This window comes from Penicillium hordei, assembly GCF_028827395.1.
Source record: "Penicillium hordei strain IBT 12815 chromosome Unknown utg000004l_segment0_segment0, whole genome shotgun sequence".
Classification (NCBI taxonomy): Eukaryota; Fungi; Ascomycota; class Eurotiomycetes; order Eurotiales; family Aspergillaceae; genus Penicillium; species Penicillium hordei.
In genome coordinates this window covers 3,356,351-3,376,271 of record NW_026623145.1, presented here as the reverse complement: position 1 = coordinate 3,376,271, position 19,921 = coordinate 3,356,351, and the positions used below count along the sequence as shown (strand labels likewise).

Below are 19,921 nucleotides of genomic sequence, written 5' to 3'. Positions count from 1 at the left end.
GGATCATGCTTTTTCCAAAGTTGGCACTGGGCCCAGGTGGCGGTCCGCGAGGTGTCACGCTGGCGAAAGAACGTAGAGCGCGCAGGATATATAATCATGATTCAGTCCCGGCGAGTCTTCATAGGTCCACCGATCAGCACTGCTGTGAGCATCCGAACATCAGCCTTTCAACATGGTCGTAGTGGGAAAACAGCGCGAGGAGAATGTTGCGGAGCCTGTGCTGGCTAGCTTGTTGACCGATGACCGTACGCCATGGTACAAGAAGCCGAATCTCAGAAGACTCTATTTAATCTTGTTTCCGGCATGTATGGGTATCGAGATCACGTCGGGATTCGACTCGCAGATTATCAACACGGTCCAGATTGTGTATACTTGGAACAAGTGCATGTCTTCTTGATTCTGTCTTCTTGATTCTAATGGGCTCTTCCGGAGGCTAACGGTACGATCTAGATTTTGGTCATCCAACCGGGAACATCGTAGATGGACGCCACGAGTACGCGATTGAAGAGAACCTCAAGGGCTTTCTGGGTGCTGCATACTCCCTAGGAGCCATTATCTCCCTGCCTTTTGTCCCATACGTCAACCAGCGAGTCGGACGACGGTGGACGATCATGTTTGGCTCATGCGTGAGCTTGGCCGGGGCCCTTATCCAGGGTTTCTCCAATGGAGGTATTCCTCCCTTTTTTTTATCCTTTCCGTGACATCTCTGATGGTTCCCAGTGGCTATGTACATAGTCGCGCGTATCATTCTAGGATTCGGAATCCCCTTCTGCATCGTCGCGGGGTCATCTTTGCTGGGAGAGCTGGGTTACCCCAAGGAACGACCCATTCTCACCTCGCTATTCAACTCCTCCTACTTCATCGGCCAGATCATCGCGGCAGCCGTGGGGCTGGGAACAGTGACCATTGCTTCAGACTGGGCATGGCGGATCCCATCTCTACTTCAGATTGCGCCCGCTATGATCCAGATCGCGACGGTGATGTAGGACACTCCCTGCCGCTATCCTGACTGCCCACGCACTAACACACCCCCAGGTTCCTCCCGGAAAGTCCCCGATACCTTATTAGCAAAGACCGCTATGATGACGCCTTCGATATCCTTACTAAGTACCACGCGGAGGGTGACCGCAGCTCGATCATTGTCAAGGCTGAACTGGCGCAGATCGAGCGCACCATCAAGATGGAACTCGAAGAGTCAAAACAATCATGGTGGGACATGTTCCGCACAGCAGGTATGCGTCGTCGACTGTTTATCTCCGCTTTTCTCGGCCTGTTCACGCAGTGGTCCGGCAACACGCTCATTTCGTAAGCATCCGCCTGGCATCTGCCCTATATATCTCTCTCGCCTTCGCTAATCCATGTAATAGGTACTACCTCAGTGACCTCCTGAACATGGTCGGAATCACCGACAGCGTGATTAAGTCTAAGATCAACATCGGCATCGCCTGCTGGGGTCTTGTCTGTGGCACTGCGCTGGCGCTGACAGCGCCACGCTTCAAGCGTCGGCCAATGTACCTGACCTGTGCAAGCTGCCTGCTGTGCGTGTATATCGCATGGACCATCTCCATGGAGCGCTTCATGACTACAAAGGCTCAATCCGCAGCCATTGCGACCATCTTCTTCATTTTCGCCTATTCGCCCGCCTACAACCTCGGCTATAACGCCCTAACCTACAGTGGGTGTCCCTTCCGTTTCATCGAATGTGTATGTACTAATATAAACAAGCGTATCTGGTCGAGCTGTTCCCTTATATGGGCCGCTCACGCGGTCTCTCCTGGTTCCAGTTCTACGGCCGCGGCGCAGCCTTTTTCGCCACCTACGTGAACCCCGTTGGTCTGGTGCGCATCGCCTGGAAGTGGCTCCTGGTGTACTGCTGTTGGCTGCTATTTGAGCTGGTGTTTATCTACTTCTTCTTCCCTGAAACTGCGGGCTACACTCTGGAAGAGCTGTCGTTCTGTAAGTGGTCTTCCTACTCTGCTTTATGGGACAGAGCTAACGTAAGTAGTGTTTGAGGATAAAGAGAAGGCGAATGAGGTTGCTGCAGCCGTCCACAAACAGCTCGATAAGGATGACAAGAAGAAAAATGTCACAGCGCATGTGGAGGTCCAAGAGACTAAAAATGCTGTTTGATGATGTCATGATGGCTGTTATATAAGGATGGTAGGATGAACGTGTCGAACAAAGTTATCTGCTAGGTAGCCTAAGTTAATTCTATGTCTCTTTTTGTGTTTGGGGTTTACGCCTTTTGGAGGTATACGAATTTATTAAAACATAATGGGTGATTTTGGTCCATGATTTCGTTTCGGTCCGGTCATTAAGTTTAAAGCAAAGATGAGCCACTATCCTCTCTAAAAGGCCGCTATCACTTCCCTGTTTCCCAGCTTCTCAGCACATTCCTTGGCAGTGCGCCCATTGGCATCTGTAATCCTCGGCTCTGCCCTTGACTGATCAAATATCGGACCAAATCCCGCTTTCCCTCCAACAGCAACTTGTGCACTAACTCAACTTGACTGACTTGTCCAAGGTAGAAAGAAAGGAAGGAGAAAGGAGAGCTATATGTTAGACTATATCGGACGATGGAAGGTTATGAGGCTTGAGGCCAGAACATCTCACCGAAAGAAGTAAAACTCTATAACAAGTTTGATTCTCTAAAGCGGCGCTTCTTTTTCTTTCGTACTATCATTTAAATCCTAGGAGTACATATATCAACCAATAGAAATTAGTATCCGGAAGCTGTGATCAAAACAACACGCCTGAGAAAAATTCAGTACGGGAGGGGAAGGATATGTCAGCGGTTCAGGGCGTGCAGGATTTATTCAGGTATATGGACTGAATGGGCTGAAGAGTAGGGCGGCAAAAGGGAGTTCCTGAACGAATCAGGAAAACAAAAACATACAACAGTGAGGATTCGCTGGTGGTCACCCACCCAACTACTAACTCACCGGCGTGTGGCTTAAGTACGGCTGAGCGGACGGGAAGCCCTGTTTTCCACACCCTATGGTCGTATGTATTGTCTTACACGTTCGAGAGTATAATCTAAGTATGTAATGTAATAATAAGCGGGGTGAGGCTTTATAACCCTGGAGCCCTAAAAACCTCTTCAGGCGTGAGGAGTCTAGCGTCAGCCCCCGATTCTCCCGCACAGACCACTAAAATGCCATGAACACGAAAATGACGTGGCATCGATGACTTTGTGGTTAGATAGAAAGCGAAAACTAGTCTTTATCTGATTTCCTACGCAATTACAACATGGCTAGAGACAGCGAGAGCTATAAGATCTACCCAAAGGTGACAGAGGAGGGTAATCCGTATCAGGTACATAATAAAAGGGGTATATCCAAGAGGAATGGATTTTAACATACATCTGACCAGGACGGTGATGAAGCCACTTGGATCACAGTAAGTAATTAGCATCCCCACCCATTCCAACGTGAGACGAATTGATCTGGTGTACTTACCTCTTTGGAAGGTCCATTGCAAAGACTTGCTCCCGGCAACACTCGACGTCTTCGCTTTGCCGTGGGATTGGTCCGAGGCAAGTCAAATACGTATCCAGGATTTGTATAAGATACTGACGAAATATAGACCCACCCCAATCATATTGTGATCAAAAAGTCGATCAGTGATGATTTACTAGAGATGCTTTTTGCAGACACAAGGCGTATCAAGGAGCACTATGTGGTTGCGAGTGATAGAGAGCAGTCCTCCCGGCAGGACGTGAATCCCGACCGAAATTTGAATTATCAGCCGCCTAAGTGCGCATTGCTCGGGGCACCGCTGAGTTTTGATATCAGACTAAAACCTTCCACTGTCAAGCGATCTATAGATGGTTTCAGAGCTGACCCATCCCACCGGGGACATTTCGGCCAAAGGCTTGACGTCGCTAGTTCGCGGATGCCAGGATATGGAAAAGTAATTCTTTATCGAACAGATGTCACAGCTAATGAGGGGCAGGATCCTCAGTTCTCATGGACGTACGTTTTCAGACGGCCCAATCATTGGAAGATATAATATACTCATTACAGCCTTGAGCATTAGCCATACGCAAACCGACACGAAGAGTTTCGATGATTTCTCGGTATATATCTTATCTATTCATTGGACTATACTTTTCACTGACAACCTAGCGCTTTGCATCAAATGTGCCGAACCTAGCAGATGAAGACAGGGCTCTCATTATGTCTCTCTTGAAGAGGGCGCAACAGGATCCCCCCGGATTGAACGAGCCACAGTACGTGATACGCTGTGTTGACTCTAATCCCACCCAGAGCCGCACCGAAAAGTCCGCCATCTTCCTCCGTCTTCCTTACTATTCAACCCAAAAAATTGATACAGCCCAATCCTTTCGCAAGTCCGCCCATTCCACACGCAGCCTCCTACAGTATTTTTACAACCTAGAGTCTACCCGGCACCGTGACCTGCAGCAAGTAATTCGAAAATCTGGAGTCTTTCCAAAGGGCTATATTGTTCACGTCTCCGAATTATGGGCAGTGATCGTCAATTTTCGTTCGTGAACACCCTTTCGCACGAGCTGATCACAACATGCTGACATCTGGTGACTATAGAATTCATTATAACCAGTGCACCCATACCTCTGATGGATGGTGCGAGTCCCTCTTTGGAGGTCATGAGCCCGCCGACGTCCCAGTCATCGTCTCCTTCCAATATTTGTGTCATCAATGCCGACCAGCGTGTGTTCTTCTTTCCCATGGAGCACTGCAAGACATTCTTTGTATGTCATACCTTTCCCCTTGTAGCATATTTTTCAAGTCTCTCGGCGTTGATATTTATCGAACAGGCAATGAGAGATAAGATTTTCAGATATTGCCTACCGGAGGGTGAAGGCCGCAATTATGATAATCACGAGTATGGAGACCGCAGGCATCAAGTCTCCTGTGATTTTACAATGTTTACCCAAGACAGGGTTCCGATCAAGGCAGAGGATTGGACCAAACTGACAGCCTCGTGCGCATTGACGCCTCTCCACATTCGAATCAAGACCTTTATACCGGACACTGCAGAGGAGCGCCGAGGTAAAGATAAAAAATCAAAGAAGTACATGTTCCAAGATGACAAAGAAAAAGAGGAAATGGAGACAATGTCCCATGAGGTATTTCCTAAACCAGAGAGGGGTAGACAGAGCCTATCAGAGAGACAGAGCCTATCGGAGACAGATAAACAGGATCAATCTAAGCAAAAGCATGATTTTCCCGAGACAGAGGAACCATTTCAACCGGAGATAGACGAAGATGATCGGAGTCAGCACGAGACAGAAGAATACACCGAGGATTACAAATCGGACTGGAACCGCAGAGATAGGGTGTTTGATGAGGCTCGCTATACTGGAGCAAGGCATCGCTTGCGACGCCGTACCAGTGTGCAATATTTCTCCTCTTCCCCCGGCGTTGTGGTCAATCAGAGACCCGATGACAACATATCCGCTCCTCCGAACATTTACTTCGAACCAACCAAGCCCATCCCCTCCTGGGATGAGGAGTCTGTTGACCAAGATATTCTTTCCAATGCAACAGCTTCGGAAGAGCAGATTGATCATGTCCATCATTCCACGACATCCGAATCCTTACCTGGAGGTTCACCTGCCTCCCAGACCTCTTCCCCAGCTCATTCACCCACTATCAATTTGGAATTCCCGCCAGTCTTTACCTGGCAGACAAAGAAAAATCCGTCGATAGAAGAGAGCGTGATCTCAAACCCAAACCGCCCTCTTGATAGCCCTAGGCCGGATCATCTAAAGTCGAATGTTCAGTCTCCAAATGAGCAATCCGAGGTTTTGGGCGTGGACGAAGAAACAATAAAGCTCATCTCGGCAGATATCAATAATGGGCTGCTTGAGCCTACCGATGGAGATAGTTGGATAATATATAAGGAAGCGACAAAAAAGTCCTACTTTGATGTGGACCAGGCTATCACACAGAGATATGCCGTTTCTCTTGGCACATTGATCGCGGAAGCTGCTGGGATTGTTCCCGACTCACTGTCGCCAGAAATGGTGTCCTTGAAATATGTTGTCAGCAGGCTATGTCGACTGTTCAACTTCTTTGCCCCGCTTTCATATCCGTGTGCTATCAGCGACAAGTTCTGGGGGGCGGTTTATGATCTTCTCACCGTGAGAAACATCCACTCCCTCTAGCCCTTCAGCTTCTAATGCCCATATTTGCAGACCATCCCCCAGTATTGGGACACATCCTACACGCAAGAACTAGCTAACCGAGCGGGCCGTCAACGGATGTCGAAGACGTTCTTTATAGCCAACCTCGGCCGTACTGAGTACTATAACATCCCCGAAGACGACGAGCTGGATCAGCTAACATTCATCGTGGGGCAATGCAAAAAATGCACTGCATTCTGTCAATACTCTACTCGGTCGGATGCCCTCGACCATCTGCTTACGCATGTTTCCGAGGTTTGCCCCGAACAACGCTCGGTGAGCAGCTCGCAATCACAGTGGGTGGTGGATTTTGAAGAGTATCTGACACATGTCGGCCGGAGGGATGACCGGAGGATAATTGCCGAGTTAAAAGACTTTTTGACAAGCTTAGAAATGATGGCAGTTCAGATTCAGCACGGGGTGTCAGCTAATGGAGAGTTTGACCGGGACACATATTTCATCCCACTGAGTTTGACTGGTGCCTTTCAGGATCTCCTGATGATGGTCGTGACCAGCGCACATCTCGTAAAGACCTGTCACAAGAGGCGAGAAACTTACACAGGTTCCGACCCGCTACGGACCTTCTTGATGCTGTCAGATTTAGATCAAGTGACGGATGCTGGGGTAGAGGCGGAGATGTCTATGGAAAGTGCCATGAGAGACATTGTCTTGATGACCCATACCGATGAGATATCCGATGTTGTCACCTACGAAGCCGTGGGTCCCGCATTACTCCTCGCCCTTATTATGGGGGATATTCGCTGCAGAGACTCGCAAAGCAATCCGGTCAACTTGGTCGAGATCTATCGTGATTACGTCCGAAATCTAGTCAGTACCCCTTTCTCGGTCCCTGTCACTAATCTCAACTTTGCTAATTAACCTATACATTCTCAGCAATTCAAAGCAAGTCAAAATCCCCAGCGACGCCTACTACAGGAAATCTACCTCGTCCGCGAGGAGCTGGAAATAATCCAGAAGGCTTCCGAGAGGCAGCACCTCGTTCTTGTAGACTATCTGAGCGTCATAAACCCACGTTCTTTCCCCATCACCACCAAGTCCCGGGTCTCCTCATTCGAGTTGGAGAAAGCGCGGTTGCAAAAGCTCATCCGCGAGCTTAATGCCGAGCTTAGAGCAATCTCACTCCTCAACGCAAAGCTTGACTCGTTGGCCAACCAGACGCGCAGCGGGGTAGACGTGCGACAAGAAGACCAAGGAAAAGCCGTCCTTGTCTTTACCATCGTGACTGTGGTGTTTATGCCGTTATCATTTGTGACCAGCTATCTCGGCATGAACACCACTGACATCCGCAACACGAACAGCTCGCAGACGCTGTTTTGGGTCATCTCCGCTCCGCTGACAGTGGGGATTATTACAATTGTCCTGTTTGTTGCGTTTCAGGTGGATCGGATTCGAGACGCTTTTGACGCTTTTTGGGCGTATCATTTTACACCAGCGACAAAATCTGGCTCAGCTGTTTTGCGTGGGATGGGGTCGAAGGATCACATTGAAGGGCTCTCGGGGTTGTCAACACCGAAGAATTGGATTACACGTAGCTGGCCTGCGGGGAGGAAAACTGAGCTGGACGATTCAATGGGGGTTTAGTCGGCTTATCCATGCTGGATCCATGTTATGCAAGCCCGAGTCCTTTTGCGGATTGATAGAAAATCATAGTTCCTACTCGGACTAGGTTTGTTCTCGATGCAGGGATCTAAGCCGAAATCAATATACACAGAAGAAATACATAACATGCTTGTTAGGCATACATTAATATACAATAATCCAAAACAGTCCCGCCTCCAACACTTTTTTTGTGGGATTGGTGGAAAGAAGTTATTCATCCACCTGGCCACAGAAAGAGACACGTCAGTCTTGGTACCAGCCACAAAAACAAATCCGCTGTCCATAAAATACAATGCTCCAAAAACACAGGCTGCGGGATGCGGTATTAAAAGCAAGTAAAGAAAACAGGATCCTCTATGATATGTCGTTTAAAAATGATGAACCAAATTGGACACAGGAGAAGAGAGACTCAATGTGAGGATGTCGTTATGAAAGAGATGGAAGGGAGGATGAATGGAGGGCGATCGAGTGTAGATAGGTCGATCGTATTGGTGATTAGAGGGGAGGGAAGACTTAAGCCAGAGCCTTGTGCTCAGATGGAGGAGGGGGAGGGAGCTGTTGAACATTCGTAGTTAGTAGGCGTCTCGACTCCAATTCCAAAGGGGTTCATCGTACCTCAAGCTTTGTGTTATCAGCCATCATACGCTGGAAACCAATACCGACACCCTCAATCACAGCAAGGAAGACGGCACACATAATAGCGGAGTTTCGGGCGGCCTTATAACCACCACGAATAGCGAGGGAACCACCGGTGAAGAAACCGGCGATGATAGCATTGTAAGGATCTTCCTTTTTGCGGATTCCCTTGATTGAACAGTCGTATATACTGAAAAGTCCTCCCCAGCAGCCGAAGTTACCACCGAGGACGGGAGCGCGCGCCTTGATAGCTGTGAGAGCACCTATCCGGCGCTCGCCGTAGGGACTATTGCGGAAACCCTTGACACCGTGCCAGACGGCACCACCGATGGCACCCATACAGAAAGCACCGCCGAAGTCGCTTAGAGCAACCCAGGGGCAAGGGTCGCGGGTGTGATCCATAATGTGTGAAAGAGTCGGGTTGAGAGTCGGTGATATAAAGGCAAATCGGCTGGGTAGGAACCGATTATGAAAGGCGCGAGGATAAAGGTCGGATATTGGCAAGCAAGCCCGGTGAGAGAAAGAAACCGGTGAAAGGCGTGAGGGTTGTAAAGGTCGAAGATTGAGAAGCCCAGAGACGCGATAACAAGATAAGGGCGGGTCGACTTTTTCTTTCCCAGGTTGGGATACACGTGACCACTGATGTACGATCCGGTCGCCACCGGAAGTGATTTCTACGATGTCCCCCGTGTTTATTCTTACTTTTGGATTATCATTCGTTCGGGTTAGGAATCCCCGGGCTCCCTCCCCGGGGGACGAGAATATCTCGGCCATTCATCCCTGCATGATGTCTCGAGGCCATCAGAAAATTTCTTCGTTCCTGCACAATAATTTATGATACTCTCTCTTTAGTTGTCATTCCAAGGTTGTTTGTTTTGCGAGGGGCTAGCAGAGCCAATCGGGGATCATAGATCCCAACACCTCGGAATTATTCTGCCATTTAAAAGAATGAGCGACCTGCGGTTGCACTTCTTTGTCTTCCCTTAGCTAAAGAAAGTTCATCCTAGCCAGAAGATATTCGAGAAATATTCAGGAAATCGCATAGGAGGCGCTCAAGCTTCAGGCGCTCGCTCATGGTATATACGTCCGAGCTTTTTTTTTCTTTCTACAGCCCAGCCCTTGCACAAGCTTGGGGTTGCCGAATTATCTACCACAGGAATAGTCGGCCTCTTATGCGGCATTATCTTGTCTTTTGGTGGTCTTTTTGGATGTACATATATTTAGGTGTCTTTTTAGGTGTATATGAAGGCGGTAAAAAAAGACATGCTGTGTGCAAGAGGCTATTCTGAACTCCTGCAGAATTCAAACTGTAGCAGCTTGCATCGACCACACATGATTTCCAGGTGGTTGTCTGGTATTGAGTATGTGACATGGACGCCTGCTGTCGGGGGGAAGGTCAAAAGGGCATTCTACGAGGCCAAACCCCTGTCCGACATGTTTCTGCGGCGGGACATCTATTCTGCTTTGTTTGGAACTTAGTGTGCTAGTAGAACTAGTAGAGAAAATTTAGAGAGCTCATCGGTATAATCTAGGTTGGCATCTAATAAGCTTAAGAGAGTCTTTTATACCATAGGAAATTTGGTGTAGACATATCCATATATGGTTAGTGGACAGCAGCAGCAATGTTATGCGCTTTTTCTTTCATGTGGTACTATAAATGTGCCAAAGAGTCTTAGACGAGCTCCTGCTTATGCTCGGAGGAACACTCCACTGTGAGCTAAACCAGGATTTGGCGAGAATGGTGCTAGAGGTAAGGCAGGAGTGATTGGTATAAATTATCCTTGCGGAAATACGGAAATTTTGGTGAGCGTGGCTAATTATACGAAGAAAGAAAAAAGACCCCGGGCACAAGTATTGAGTAATATATATAAGGGATCTGCATGCTACTTATTATTTTTACTAGATACGCCTATAGAAGCCTATGGTATTTTAAGTCTAACTCTCGAAGCCAATACTTCTTGGCACTTACATTCATATGTCAGTCTCCCATCATGATCTCCCTATTCTTAATCCTCACTCTATCTATATCACACTCACCCACCATCTACTACCTATTCACTAATTTGATCTTATAATTACCTCTGACGCGAAACCTATCACATACGACCATAGGGTGTGGAAAACAGGGCTTCCCGTCCGCTCAGCCGTACTTAAGCCACACGCCGGTGAGTTAGTAGTTGGGTGGGTGACCACCAGCGAATCCTCACTGTTGTATGTTTTTGTTTTAACTTTTTTTGTTTCTATATTGGCCGCAAGTAACGCGGATAGACATATCTGTGTTGCATAATAACTCACCAGAACGCTGGCTCGACTGCCATGCCGGGGGACATCAATAGGGCGCGGATGTCGAAGAGTGCTGTAGAACTGGTGTCCTGTCGCCGTTGGATAATGAATGCGTGTACGCATTGCTAACGCAACTTGTAAGACGGCAAGAGCAAAATTTCGCATATGGAGTGGGTTTTCATGTAGCAATTGACGGCAACCACGAGCTGGACAGTTGCACCGAGAAAATGCTGCGGGGATGAATGGGAACAAAGCACCTGAGTCATGTGTTTTTTTTCTTTTCTTCTTTTTTTTTCAAGTCTCATTATCTCGGCTTTGTGATAGTCGATTCAATCAAATCAAGTAGACTTATCAAACCCTATAGTTAGTTGGTGGTTGCAAATAATCTTGTAATAATCTTCCCTCTGGTACAATTATTCTCTTGCAACACAACCCTCCTATAGCAACCAACATGTCAAATCCATGGATTCGGGAGACTAAATGTACATATATGAAATTAAAGCAAATAAGACGATGTGGTACTGCACACAAAAATCGCAAATGGAGTATTCTAAAGGTGACCGTCGCACACCTCTTCGAAAGTCGTCGCCAGTAACTCCCAGATGAATCTTTTAAATCTCATTAGAACGTTCGGAATCATTTAGCGAAGGCCCAGGATACTCACAATTCGGTTCCCTGTTTTGGCGACAGGATTTGCCTCATATTCGTAGCCTACCTCTTTTTAGCTCTTATTGACCTATAGCTCGCTCCGATGCTTTTCGGAATACTCCACATTTCATAGATTCTATTATAAGGGTTCCGGAATTCAAAAACACGATAACAGGGGTTCAAGCGAGAGTCATCTCATAGGTTAGTAGGCGGAAATATTACCTAAATATTCTTCCAAATCGGCAATTACTAGGAATTTCAAGTTCTGCATTCTAGATAGTGAAGACGGGAACACTCAAGGCTGTATGCTCTACGGCATACGGGTCGATTCAATACCCGTAACTCAGCTTCATACCCGACCTTGCGTACAAAGGAACCCAGGTGAACTGCCCTGGAAGTGGATTCAGAGAGGTGTAGGAGTGTGTGTTCTCAATCTGTATCTATCTGCTACTTGTAACCTCATAATCTCAATGCTTACATAACAACATATGGAAAAAGAAGAAGAGGCAGGGGCAAATGCGTAGTGGGGAGCCTATTTCCCCACTACAATAGGAAAGCATCGGTGATACAGCCAGGGGAAGGCGTTGTGCTCGAGGCCATAGGGGACTAAGAAGCTCTAGTTCACGCATTGTGACGTTCATCTAAAATGCTACAGCAAGCGTACTCTATCACATATCACGACGAAGAGCGGACAGCAGACGACAAATACCTACCACTCTTAGATATTATGCTCCGCTTAACGTGGCTCTTACATCAGTTCACAATGTTTGAACTCTTAGGTATCACATATTCCATAGTAGTAGACTACCTCTCTCTTCCCTCCTACATCTACAGTACAACACAGCACACCACCACAATACATTACATTGTGCTGCTTCATAATCTCATCTACTCTGTAGACTCTAACACACATAATGCTGACGAAATGACTCACATGATAGCGAAATCGAGAAGACTAAAAAAAAAAAGCTAGACTCATGTCATTTTGCACTAGGGTCCGACAATGCTACCAGTCAATATAAAGGTCGAAGTGGATCAACTTTTCTTGTTTTATACGCTCTATACCACAACGTTAAGATATTTTGTTCGCGGTATTTCAAGCCAGATGAACGAAGATATACTGCAACTTATCATATAGAGAAGATAATCTATATCAGTCAGAAGCTTAAATCATACGATTAGCAGTCTCAGTGTATCTACCTCCTCCTACCAGATTCAGCCCTTACCGCTCGTTAAGGCGGCGATTGAGGTAGAGGGTATTATTCGTCGGGAATAGGCGGTATAAGCCCTTAGATTATATTAGTAGGCTGCCAGGGATCACTATCCTTAGTCTAAAACGTTCAAGGAAACCGTCTATAAGAGGGAAGATGAAGCTTCTAGACGGCTTAACTAGGGCTTAATCCTAGTCAATCTCAAAGATAGAATAGTTATATAATCATATCTCCCCACTCTAATAACAGAGCAACGTCGAAATACCTAGGTTTTGGTTTATTTTCATATACTAAAGCAAAAGATACTTTAAATCCCCGCGATTTCGGACACTTCGTATCAACACGGGCTATGTTTCTTAGGTCTAAAGCTCTAGCAAACGTTCGCTGCGGCTTAGCACGCGGGTTTAACTCTTTAGGTGGTCATATAGTTGTTTGCGGTATCCGCTTACTGTTTATTAGCTGCTCGGGGTAGAACAAATGGCGTGAAGTAGCAATGTATATAATAAGTTTTGCAATAAATGGTGTCGAAATACCAAGGGTCGAATACATGAATCTACAAGATATTATACCGTGTGATCATTATCACTCACCCCCTCGGTGAGAATTCTCACTTAGGTATTGAAATCAACATTTGATCGGCTACCACAACTTGTCAGTCTCGAGGAATTTATTAATAATAAAAAACCAATAACAAAAAACATACAACAGGATGTCTAAGGTGGTGGTCACCTAGCGCTCACGGTTCGGGCGTGGGCGGCTCGCCGCTCTATTCAGGGCACTCAGGCAGATATTCACCCACCTAAATATTCCTCACCCGAATATTCAGCCCGTGTAGCAGAAGGTATATTTCCTATAACAACCAAAAATTCTATAAATTTCATTCTTTTCCCCTCCGTTTTCATCTTTCTAGCCTCGCTCACGAGTAAGATACGTGCTAAGTATGACCTAACGTTAAAATATATGGCTAATATTGTGGATTTCGGAAAGTATAGTAATAATAAAATCTAGCGGGTAGTACTACTACGAATAGAATCTAGTTATAGTTACAAGTTACTTATTTTCCACAAGTAAGTCTTAGCTCTAGGAGCTAAGTAAATCGCTAAATTATGCCTCTATCCCTAGTTTTATTAAATTTATCTATAGGCTGTTATTCCGCCGGATATTAGAACTTATAGGGCTTTTCTCGAGTAAGTTATAAGAGGAATAGACGGTCGGAACGAAGAAAGGCCTATAGTCGAGACAATTTAGCGATTTTTAGGAAATTCGCCACTAGTATAGAGAAAAAAAGAAACTTTAAATTCCTACTAGCCACTAGGACTATAATTAATAACGTCTATACTAGCATCATTTTAAACAATGAGTGGTTACGCAAGCTGCACGCCAACATCACGCTCGTCCACCACGACTTACAAGAATATCCGAAACAAGTCGAGGACAATTGGCACCTAGCACACGTCTCGTATGTGATGCGGCTAGATATACTACAACGCGACGGCGGGATCTAATTCGATACGGACATCATCGCTCTTCGGCCATTTGACGGTCTTTTGCATAGCCCAAAGGACACAATTCTCGGAAATGAGGGTCGTGACCGCTTCGGGCTCTGCAACGGCATCATTTTGGGGCGAAAGGGCGCCGCATTCATGGACTGTTGGAAGGCAAGCTACAGCTCCTCTGAGGTAGCCGAGTGGAATACCCACTCAGTAATACTCCCAAAGAAGTAGTCTCTGACGTTCCCACAAGAAATTTGCACTTTGACACCATCGGCGTTCTTCTAGCCAAGCTAGGATTCTATACAGTATATGCACGAGCTGCTTACTGACACCCAGGCCAGGAAGTTTGAAAAGACCCTCGCCAGCCACAATGGTAGTATGTACCCACATCAACTCGCTTATCATGCCTGGCACCAAGTGGCGCCATAGCTGGATGACTTAACGCCCGAGATTGTAATGACACGGAACACTCGGTTTAACATGTTAGTTCGGTGGTTTACAGAGTAATTGAGAACCACAGAACACTTACCATTCGGCTGCCTCTTGCGTTATCTTCCTTTAGACAAGTAATTACATTCCTGATACGACCAGTCTTCTCAAGTTGTTTTACATGTTTGACGCTCAGCATCATTCCTCATAAAAAAAAAAAAAAAAAAAAACTCTTTGTGTATTACCTATAGGCGAAAAACAATGGTATATGGGAGGAAGATATGGACTCGTGACTACCGAATAGGAAACGAAAAAAATGTCTTCACATCTCCTTGACCGGTTTTTGAAACGCAGGTCGCTCGAGTACTGTCATAGTACGTATAGGGTAGTGGGCCGCTTGGCAGTGGATCAACAAAACCACAATACCACTATATTTCATCTGCGTCCTTGGAGAATAGCAACCACGTACCTTTCCAAAAAAATTGATCAGAGGGGGGTATGTTTTGAGATGGAAGTCAAGACTTACAAGCCCATTCCAAGCAAAGCCATGAGAATCCCGGCAATACTTTGCTTCGAGATAGAGTGGTCACTTACGAACCAACCCAAGCCCACAATCGTACATGTCTTCAAATGCCCAGTGACCGTGCTGCTAACGGGACCCACGGCGTCAATTACAGCAAATTGTGACACATTGACGAGACAAGCAAAGAAACCACTCTAGAAAACAGGTTAATTGGTTAACTATCAGAGTTTTGACGCTGTGGAAGGGTAGCATTAATTAAAAAGAAGTACTCACTGCGATAATCGCGACATATAATGATGGTGAAAGTCCCGTGGTTGTGGGCGGTGTATCAAGAAAGGGGACCATACACAAAAGTAAGCTGGCGCTCATTGGTGCTTGGTTGAGTAAGAGTTGCATGCTGTTCACCTGCAACTTTTTTTGGTAGCTTCCAACCAGTGATGTGTAAAAGGCGCTAACGATGACACCAGTAAATGCACATATAACCCCCTTGGAAGATGTTGCGACGGCTGTATTAGGTGCGGAATATGAATCGGACCAGAATACAATTCCCACGCCTCCACACAAAATAATCATTGGAAGAATGGATGCCTTAGGAATGACAGAGCGATAGAGTAGGAAGCTCAGTAAAGCAGTTGCAGGCGTTAGTAATAATCGCACGAGCTGGTGGAATATAATAGATGAATTTGCTAGGGAGATGTTTTGAAGGACGACTTGAGCGCACGTAAGGACGATCAGATGAATATTCTGACGAATAGAGACTGATTTGGCGACAAAAACACCGCAGAACGGCCGCGATATTACCCACAATGTGAGACCGGTAATGAAAAAGTGATAAGACGCAAAGGCCATTTGACAATTGCGTAGAGTTTCGTTGGAGAAAATGTACTTATTTGTGAAAACCTACAGATTATTAGCGAAAGAGAGTATGTGTGGCTCTTTGATGCTCACTTACTATTGAAACCGTCGAAACGATATTGGTCGTGATGCACAGCACCAGTCGGAGCTTTCCAGGGGCTCTGTCTTCGTCGTCTGATGGATATTCGACAGATTTAGATTCCGAATCATCAACTTTTTCAAGAAGGCTCAATTCCTCCGTGTCCGATCTGAAGTAATCGCGAGACCATCCTTCTGCCACCTTGAGTTTTGATTTGAGTTCACGAAAGGTAAACATTTTTGAATGGAGTAAGCAGGAGCAAACTTCTGAACAATATGTGATTGTAGAAAGAACTTAGATACTCGTATAATTAAGCCATATAAGATTGGTGATCACACCGAATTAAGAATTTCTTGAACTGACGTTTGCAGCCAGATGGGAACAACACCCTCGTCCCCCGTCCCGCAAATACCGCAGCATTGGACTAACAATTTTTTTTCTTTTCTTTTTCTAGTCCTTATATTCTACCTCTTGGTTAGATTGTCCCCCATTCTCCTCCCAAAAGAAGCCCGGCTTTTTAAATAACCACTTGCTAATATTACGCAATTACTACAACTAGTCCCTGTGACGGATATCTTGTGTTACGAAGAATATTGTCAAATCATAAAGCTTCGGAGACTATACAGTTAATCTACTTTTATATTACAAATGCGTTATACCCGTTCCTGGAATGGGTGTGTTTCACTTTTTCAATGCAACGGTTGCTCTATATGCACTTTTAACAAAATCGGAAAAAAAAAAAAAAAGGAAAGCGATTACTTTGATCCCTAAAGAATAGAAAATCAGCAGCGGCACAGCACGCCACAAAAGGAAAAGAGAAATGCAATAAAACTAGTGAAAATGATAGCCCCGGGGATAAACAAGCTCTTTCGGATTCACTTCTCCTGGTGACCATGGTGACTCCTCACCCCATTGTGAAAAGACCGTTTCTGCACCAGAAACCAATCTGTGAATATTGCGTCGCGTGCTGTATACAAGGTTATAAGATTGTTCCTCATGAACACTTTGGTCGCCGCTATTAATATCGGAATCTTTGTATGCCGGACCCGCTGGTTTATATGTTCCGATGAGATTGGGGAATGGCGCGAAACACTCAATACGCTCACGATCACCAAGGCCACCGCACAACTCAGACATAGCATTGTCAACCGGGGCCTCTATATGATCGATGGCTAGAGCGGTAAGGATCTTTTTCGCCCCTCTGGTTGTGACTGCGTACCCATAAGTGCAACAGCCTTCTTGAGCGCGGTAAATGAACCGCGTGGAGTCTTCAGGAAACACATCTTTCCAGCTGTCCAGAGGGCCAAGCCATGTGCCTCGACGTTCGACCTTTGGGACTGTTGGGTCTTCAGGTATGGCGTAGAATTGAGTTTCATTCGCATGTGGCCCTGATGCACATCCTCCAATCCAGAGAAGATCCCAATCAGTTCCATAAGGAGCCTGCTTGGATACTTTCGTAACCCCTTTCAGAGAATGAAGACCACGGGCAAATTCACGGAGTTGTGCCTTAATGTTCACGTCCCAGTCTGCGTCATCTTCTAGTACCAAGGCGGTGGAATAAGAGTTGGCAATGACACTGATTTTCTCACACTCGAATATTAGATTAAACAGCTTAAACCAGAGAGGATAGATAGGAAGCCAATTATACCTGTTTAATACATTCATGTGAGCGCGCCAACATCCAACAGCATTGGGCTCTATGGTTGAAAGGTTGTATCCCTTCCTCGAATATCAGTAAGTGCTTTATGAAATAAGTATCCGAATGCATACATTTGGTAACGCTTTCTGCTGTAAGTCTTGTGAGCGAACTCCGTCAACCCAATCAACTTCGAAGCCGGAGACCGAGGCTGATACTGTAAAAAAATCACGCTTGTCTGTGCGCTCTCTTAAACCAATAGCATATATGTGCTCAAACTGATAAAAGAAATTAGTCAAACTCAAACCAGTCGATCATGTAGAATACATGAAGCGAATACTCACCCCAAGGGTGGTGTTTGAGATGCGGTCGAAATCTCCATCACGTATGCCACTTCGTGAAAAACGTGACAATTCATATGGCCACACAGTGTCTCCAGTGTCTCTGATAATAAATGACAGTAGTACGTACCCAAGAAACACTGCGATAACAATTGAAATTATCTTGCGGGTCTTGTAAGGCATTTGAGAAGTCATTGTGAGACACCGCAAAGTATGTTGATAAAAGAAGGAATTGTTTGAATGGATTATATGCATCAGAATGATGGGATAAGAGTCATCAAATGTTGTTAAATTGCTGGGGATAATATAAATGGGTTTGTCCTGCATTCCTACTACATGCAGCATGTTACTCTCAAAACCCCATTGTCAAGAACCGCGTGCGGGTCAAGAATGCAACCCATTTCCGCAAAAAGCTTTCAATGCCACACTTTATAAAATTAATACAGTGGCGTAAGTTGTTGTAATTATTATGAAGATAACCATGAGAAGATGCGTTTCAGGATTTTTTTACTGTCTTAGGTTTCCAATTCAAGAAAGCACGTTGCCGTGATTCTTCAGTCCAGTCCCAATACGGAATTAAGTGGCTAGAGATTCTTCAACCCCAAAAAGAGGGGGTACCTTTGGTTCAAGTCTCGCGGCGTCGCACAAGAGTCATTCATATTCTAGGACGGCGCCTCATTTTTCCTCCGTCAAGGTCGCAAATTTCACCCAACAACGCTTCTTCCAAAAGTGCCTGTTCAATGAAGGCTTTTTTGGCAAGTCAAGTCACTATTTCTCCCACCAAACATCAACGTAGGTCCACAAGTTCGTACCAACTATTAGAGTTATATAAAATATTGGTATTGTGATGAGGAATATCAGAGTCCTGCCTCTCTCAAGCCACATGGGCCTCCCCTTTCTATCGACAGAGCACCACCTCTACAATAGCGGATTTCCGGTAGATAAACCGGGAGTGTAATTTGCGTATATGGGTGTTGTGAAGCGAATTTTACTACAAAATAGTAGTAAGTATAAAAATTTAAAAACATACAAAGGGCAAAGGAACAGTTGATATCGATGAATATCGCAATTGACCGATAGAATGAGAGGGAGTTGAATCGTCCTCCTAGCACTAGCTGTATTAAAGTATATAATCTTTATCGCGTAGGTATTTAGCTAGACCTAGCGGTTAGAGATATAAAGTTCTACCGCTTAACTACGCGCTACGAGGGTATACGTAACTTTGTCTAGGAGATAATCTAGAATAGAAACTATCTAGAAAGCTAGGCTATTATAAGACGTTAGTTTTAATACTATATCGCTAAATTTTAAATTAAATCCTCGGTATCTAATACTTTAGATAGTAAGGATAGTACTTATTAATAACCTAATATATAAGCTATATCGAAATTAACTAAGACTTAATACTAAAATAAACTTAAAGGACTTATTAGCCGATATTATTTATATATATTGAAAGATAGCTATATTATAAATATCTCGGAAGCTATAATACCTTAGTATAGAATATTCTGTTACGGACCTATCCGTCACCAATCAGTGGTGACCCACAGGCACACCAATGGGCCATCGAGAGCCAACAGATCGAGATCACGTGCGGCGCATCCGGCAGGAAGGGGTTCTGCCAGAAGGTAGCTATTACCGGCCCTTACGGGGCAAATAGCAATTCTACTACATAACAATACCGAGCACCCGTGACCGCCTAGATCACGTGACCGTGACTCCTGCGTCGACTCCAGGAGTATACGTAGAAGTATACGGTGACTCCCGAATATACTCTAGGAGTATATTAGGGGAGTAGGAAACGAAGGATATATAAGGACACTCCCTTATATACTTAGTTTAGTTCTTCGTCTTTAATCATATATTGTTACTTATATTTACCTTTTAGATTACTATAACTCTTTACTTGATTATAACTTAATAACACTTACGAGTAGACTAATACCCCGGTATAGATCTACTCGGCGCTCTACCTAGTATTAGTTCCTTAATCGC

At 45.4% G+C, this 19,921-nt stretch overlaps 5 protein-coding genes across 5 annotated transcripts; 2 read left to right on the top strand and 3 right to left on the bottom strand.

Moving 5' to 3' along the window:
• Positions 1–172: 172 nt before the first annotated feature.
• N7537_008449 (uncharacterized protein) lies at positions 173–2,130 on the top strand (the record flags this gene model as incomplete). Its single annotated transcript, XM_056899504.1, has 7 exons — positions 173–245; positions 451–669; positions 721–982; positions 1,036–1,305; positions 1,368–1,675; positions 1,726–1,956; positions 2,006–2,130. 7 exons carry the CDS (start codon positions 173–175, stop codon positions 2,128–2,130), a joined length of 1,488 nt encoding a protein of 495 aa, XP_056751580.1.
• A 1,119-nt stretch (positions 2,131–3,249) lies between these two features.
• Positions 3,250–7,771, top strand: N7537_008448 (uncharacterized protein; the record flags this gene model as incomplete). The annotated part of the gene is made up of 9 exons (XM_056899503.1): positions 3,250–3,315; positions 3,373–3,399; positions 3,586–3,974; positions 4,039–4,078; positions 4,128–4,506; positions 4,566–4,732; positions 4,799–6,127; positions 6,182–6,997; positions 7,064–7,771. 9 exons carry the CDS (start codon positions 3,250–3,252, stop codon positions 7,769–7,771), a joined length of 3,921 nt encoding a protein of 1,306 aa, XP_056751579.1.
• A 531-nt stretch (positions 7,772–8,302) lies between these two features.
• N7537_008447 (Mitochondrial inner membrane translocase subunit Tim17/Tim22/Tim23/peroxisomal protein PMP24) lies at positions 8,303–8,827 on the bottom strand (the record flags this gene model as incomplete). The annotated part of the gene is made up of 2 exons (XM_056899502.1): positions 8,303–8,344; positions 8,405–8,827. 2 exons carry the CDS (start codon positions 8,825–8,827, stop codon positions 8,303–8,305), a joined length of 465 nt encoding a protein of 154 aa, XP_056751578.1.
• Positions 8,828–15,011: 6,184 nt separating this feature from the next.
• N7537_008446 (uncharacterized protein) lies at positions 15,012–16,183 on the bottom strand (the record flags this gene model as incomplete). Its single annotated transcript, XM_056899501.1, has 3 exons — positions 15,012–15,206; positions 15,286–15,912; positions 15,965–16,183. 3 exons carry the CDS (start codon positions 16,181–16,183, stop codon positions 15,012–15,014), a joined length of 1,041 nt encoding a protein of 346 aa, XP_056751577.1.
• Positions 16,184–16,777: 594 nt separating this feature from the next.
• On the bottom strand, positions 16,778–18,118 carry N7537_008445 (uncharacterized protein; the record flags this gene model as incomplete). The annotated part of the gene is made up of 4 exons (XM_056899500.1): positions 16,778–17,665; positions 17,717–17,860; positions 17,927–18,026; positions 18,054–18,118. The coding sequence occupies 4 exons, from the start codon at positions 18,116–18,118 to the stop codon at positions 16,778–16,780; spliced, it is 1,197 nt and encodes a 398-aa protein (XP_056751576.1).
• Positions 18,119–19,921: the final 1,803 nt, after the last annotated feature.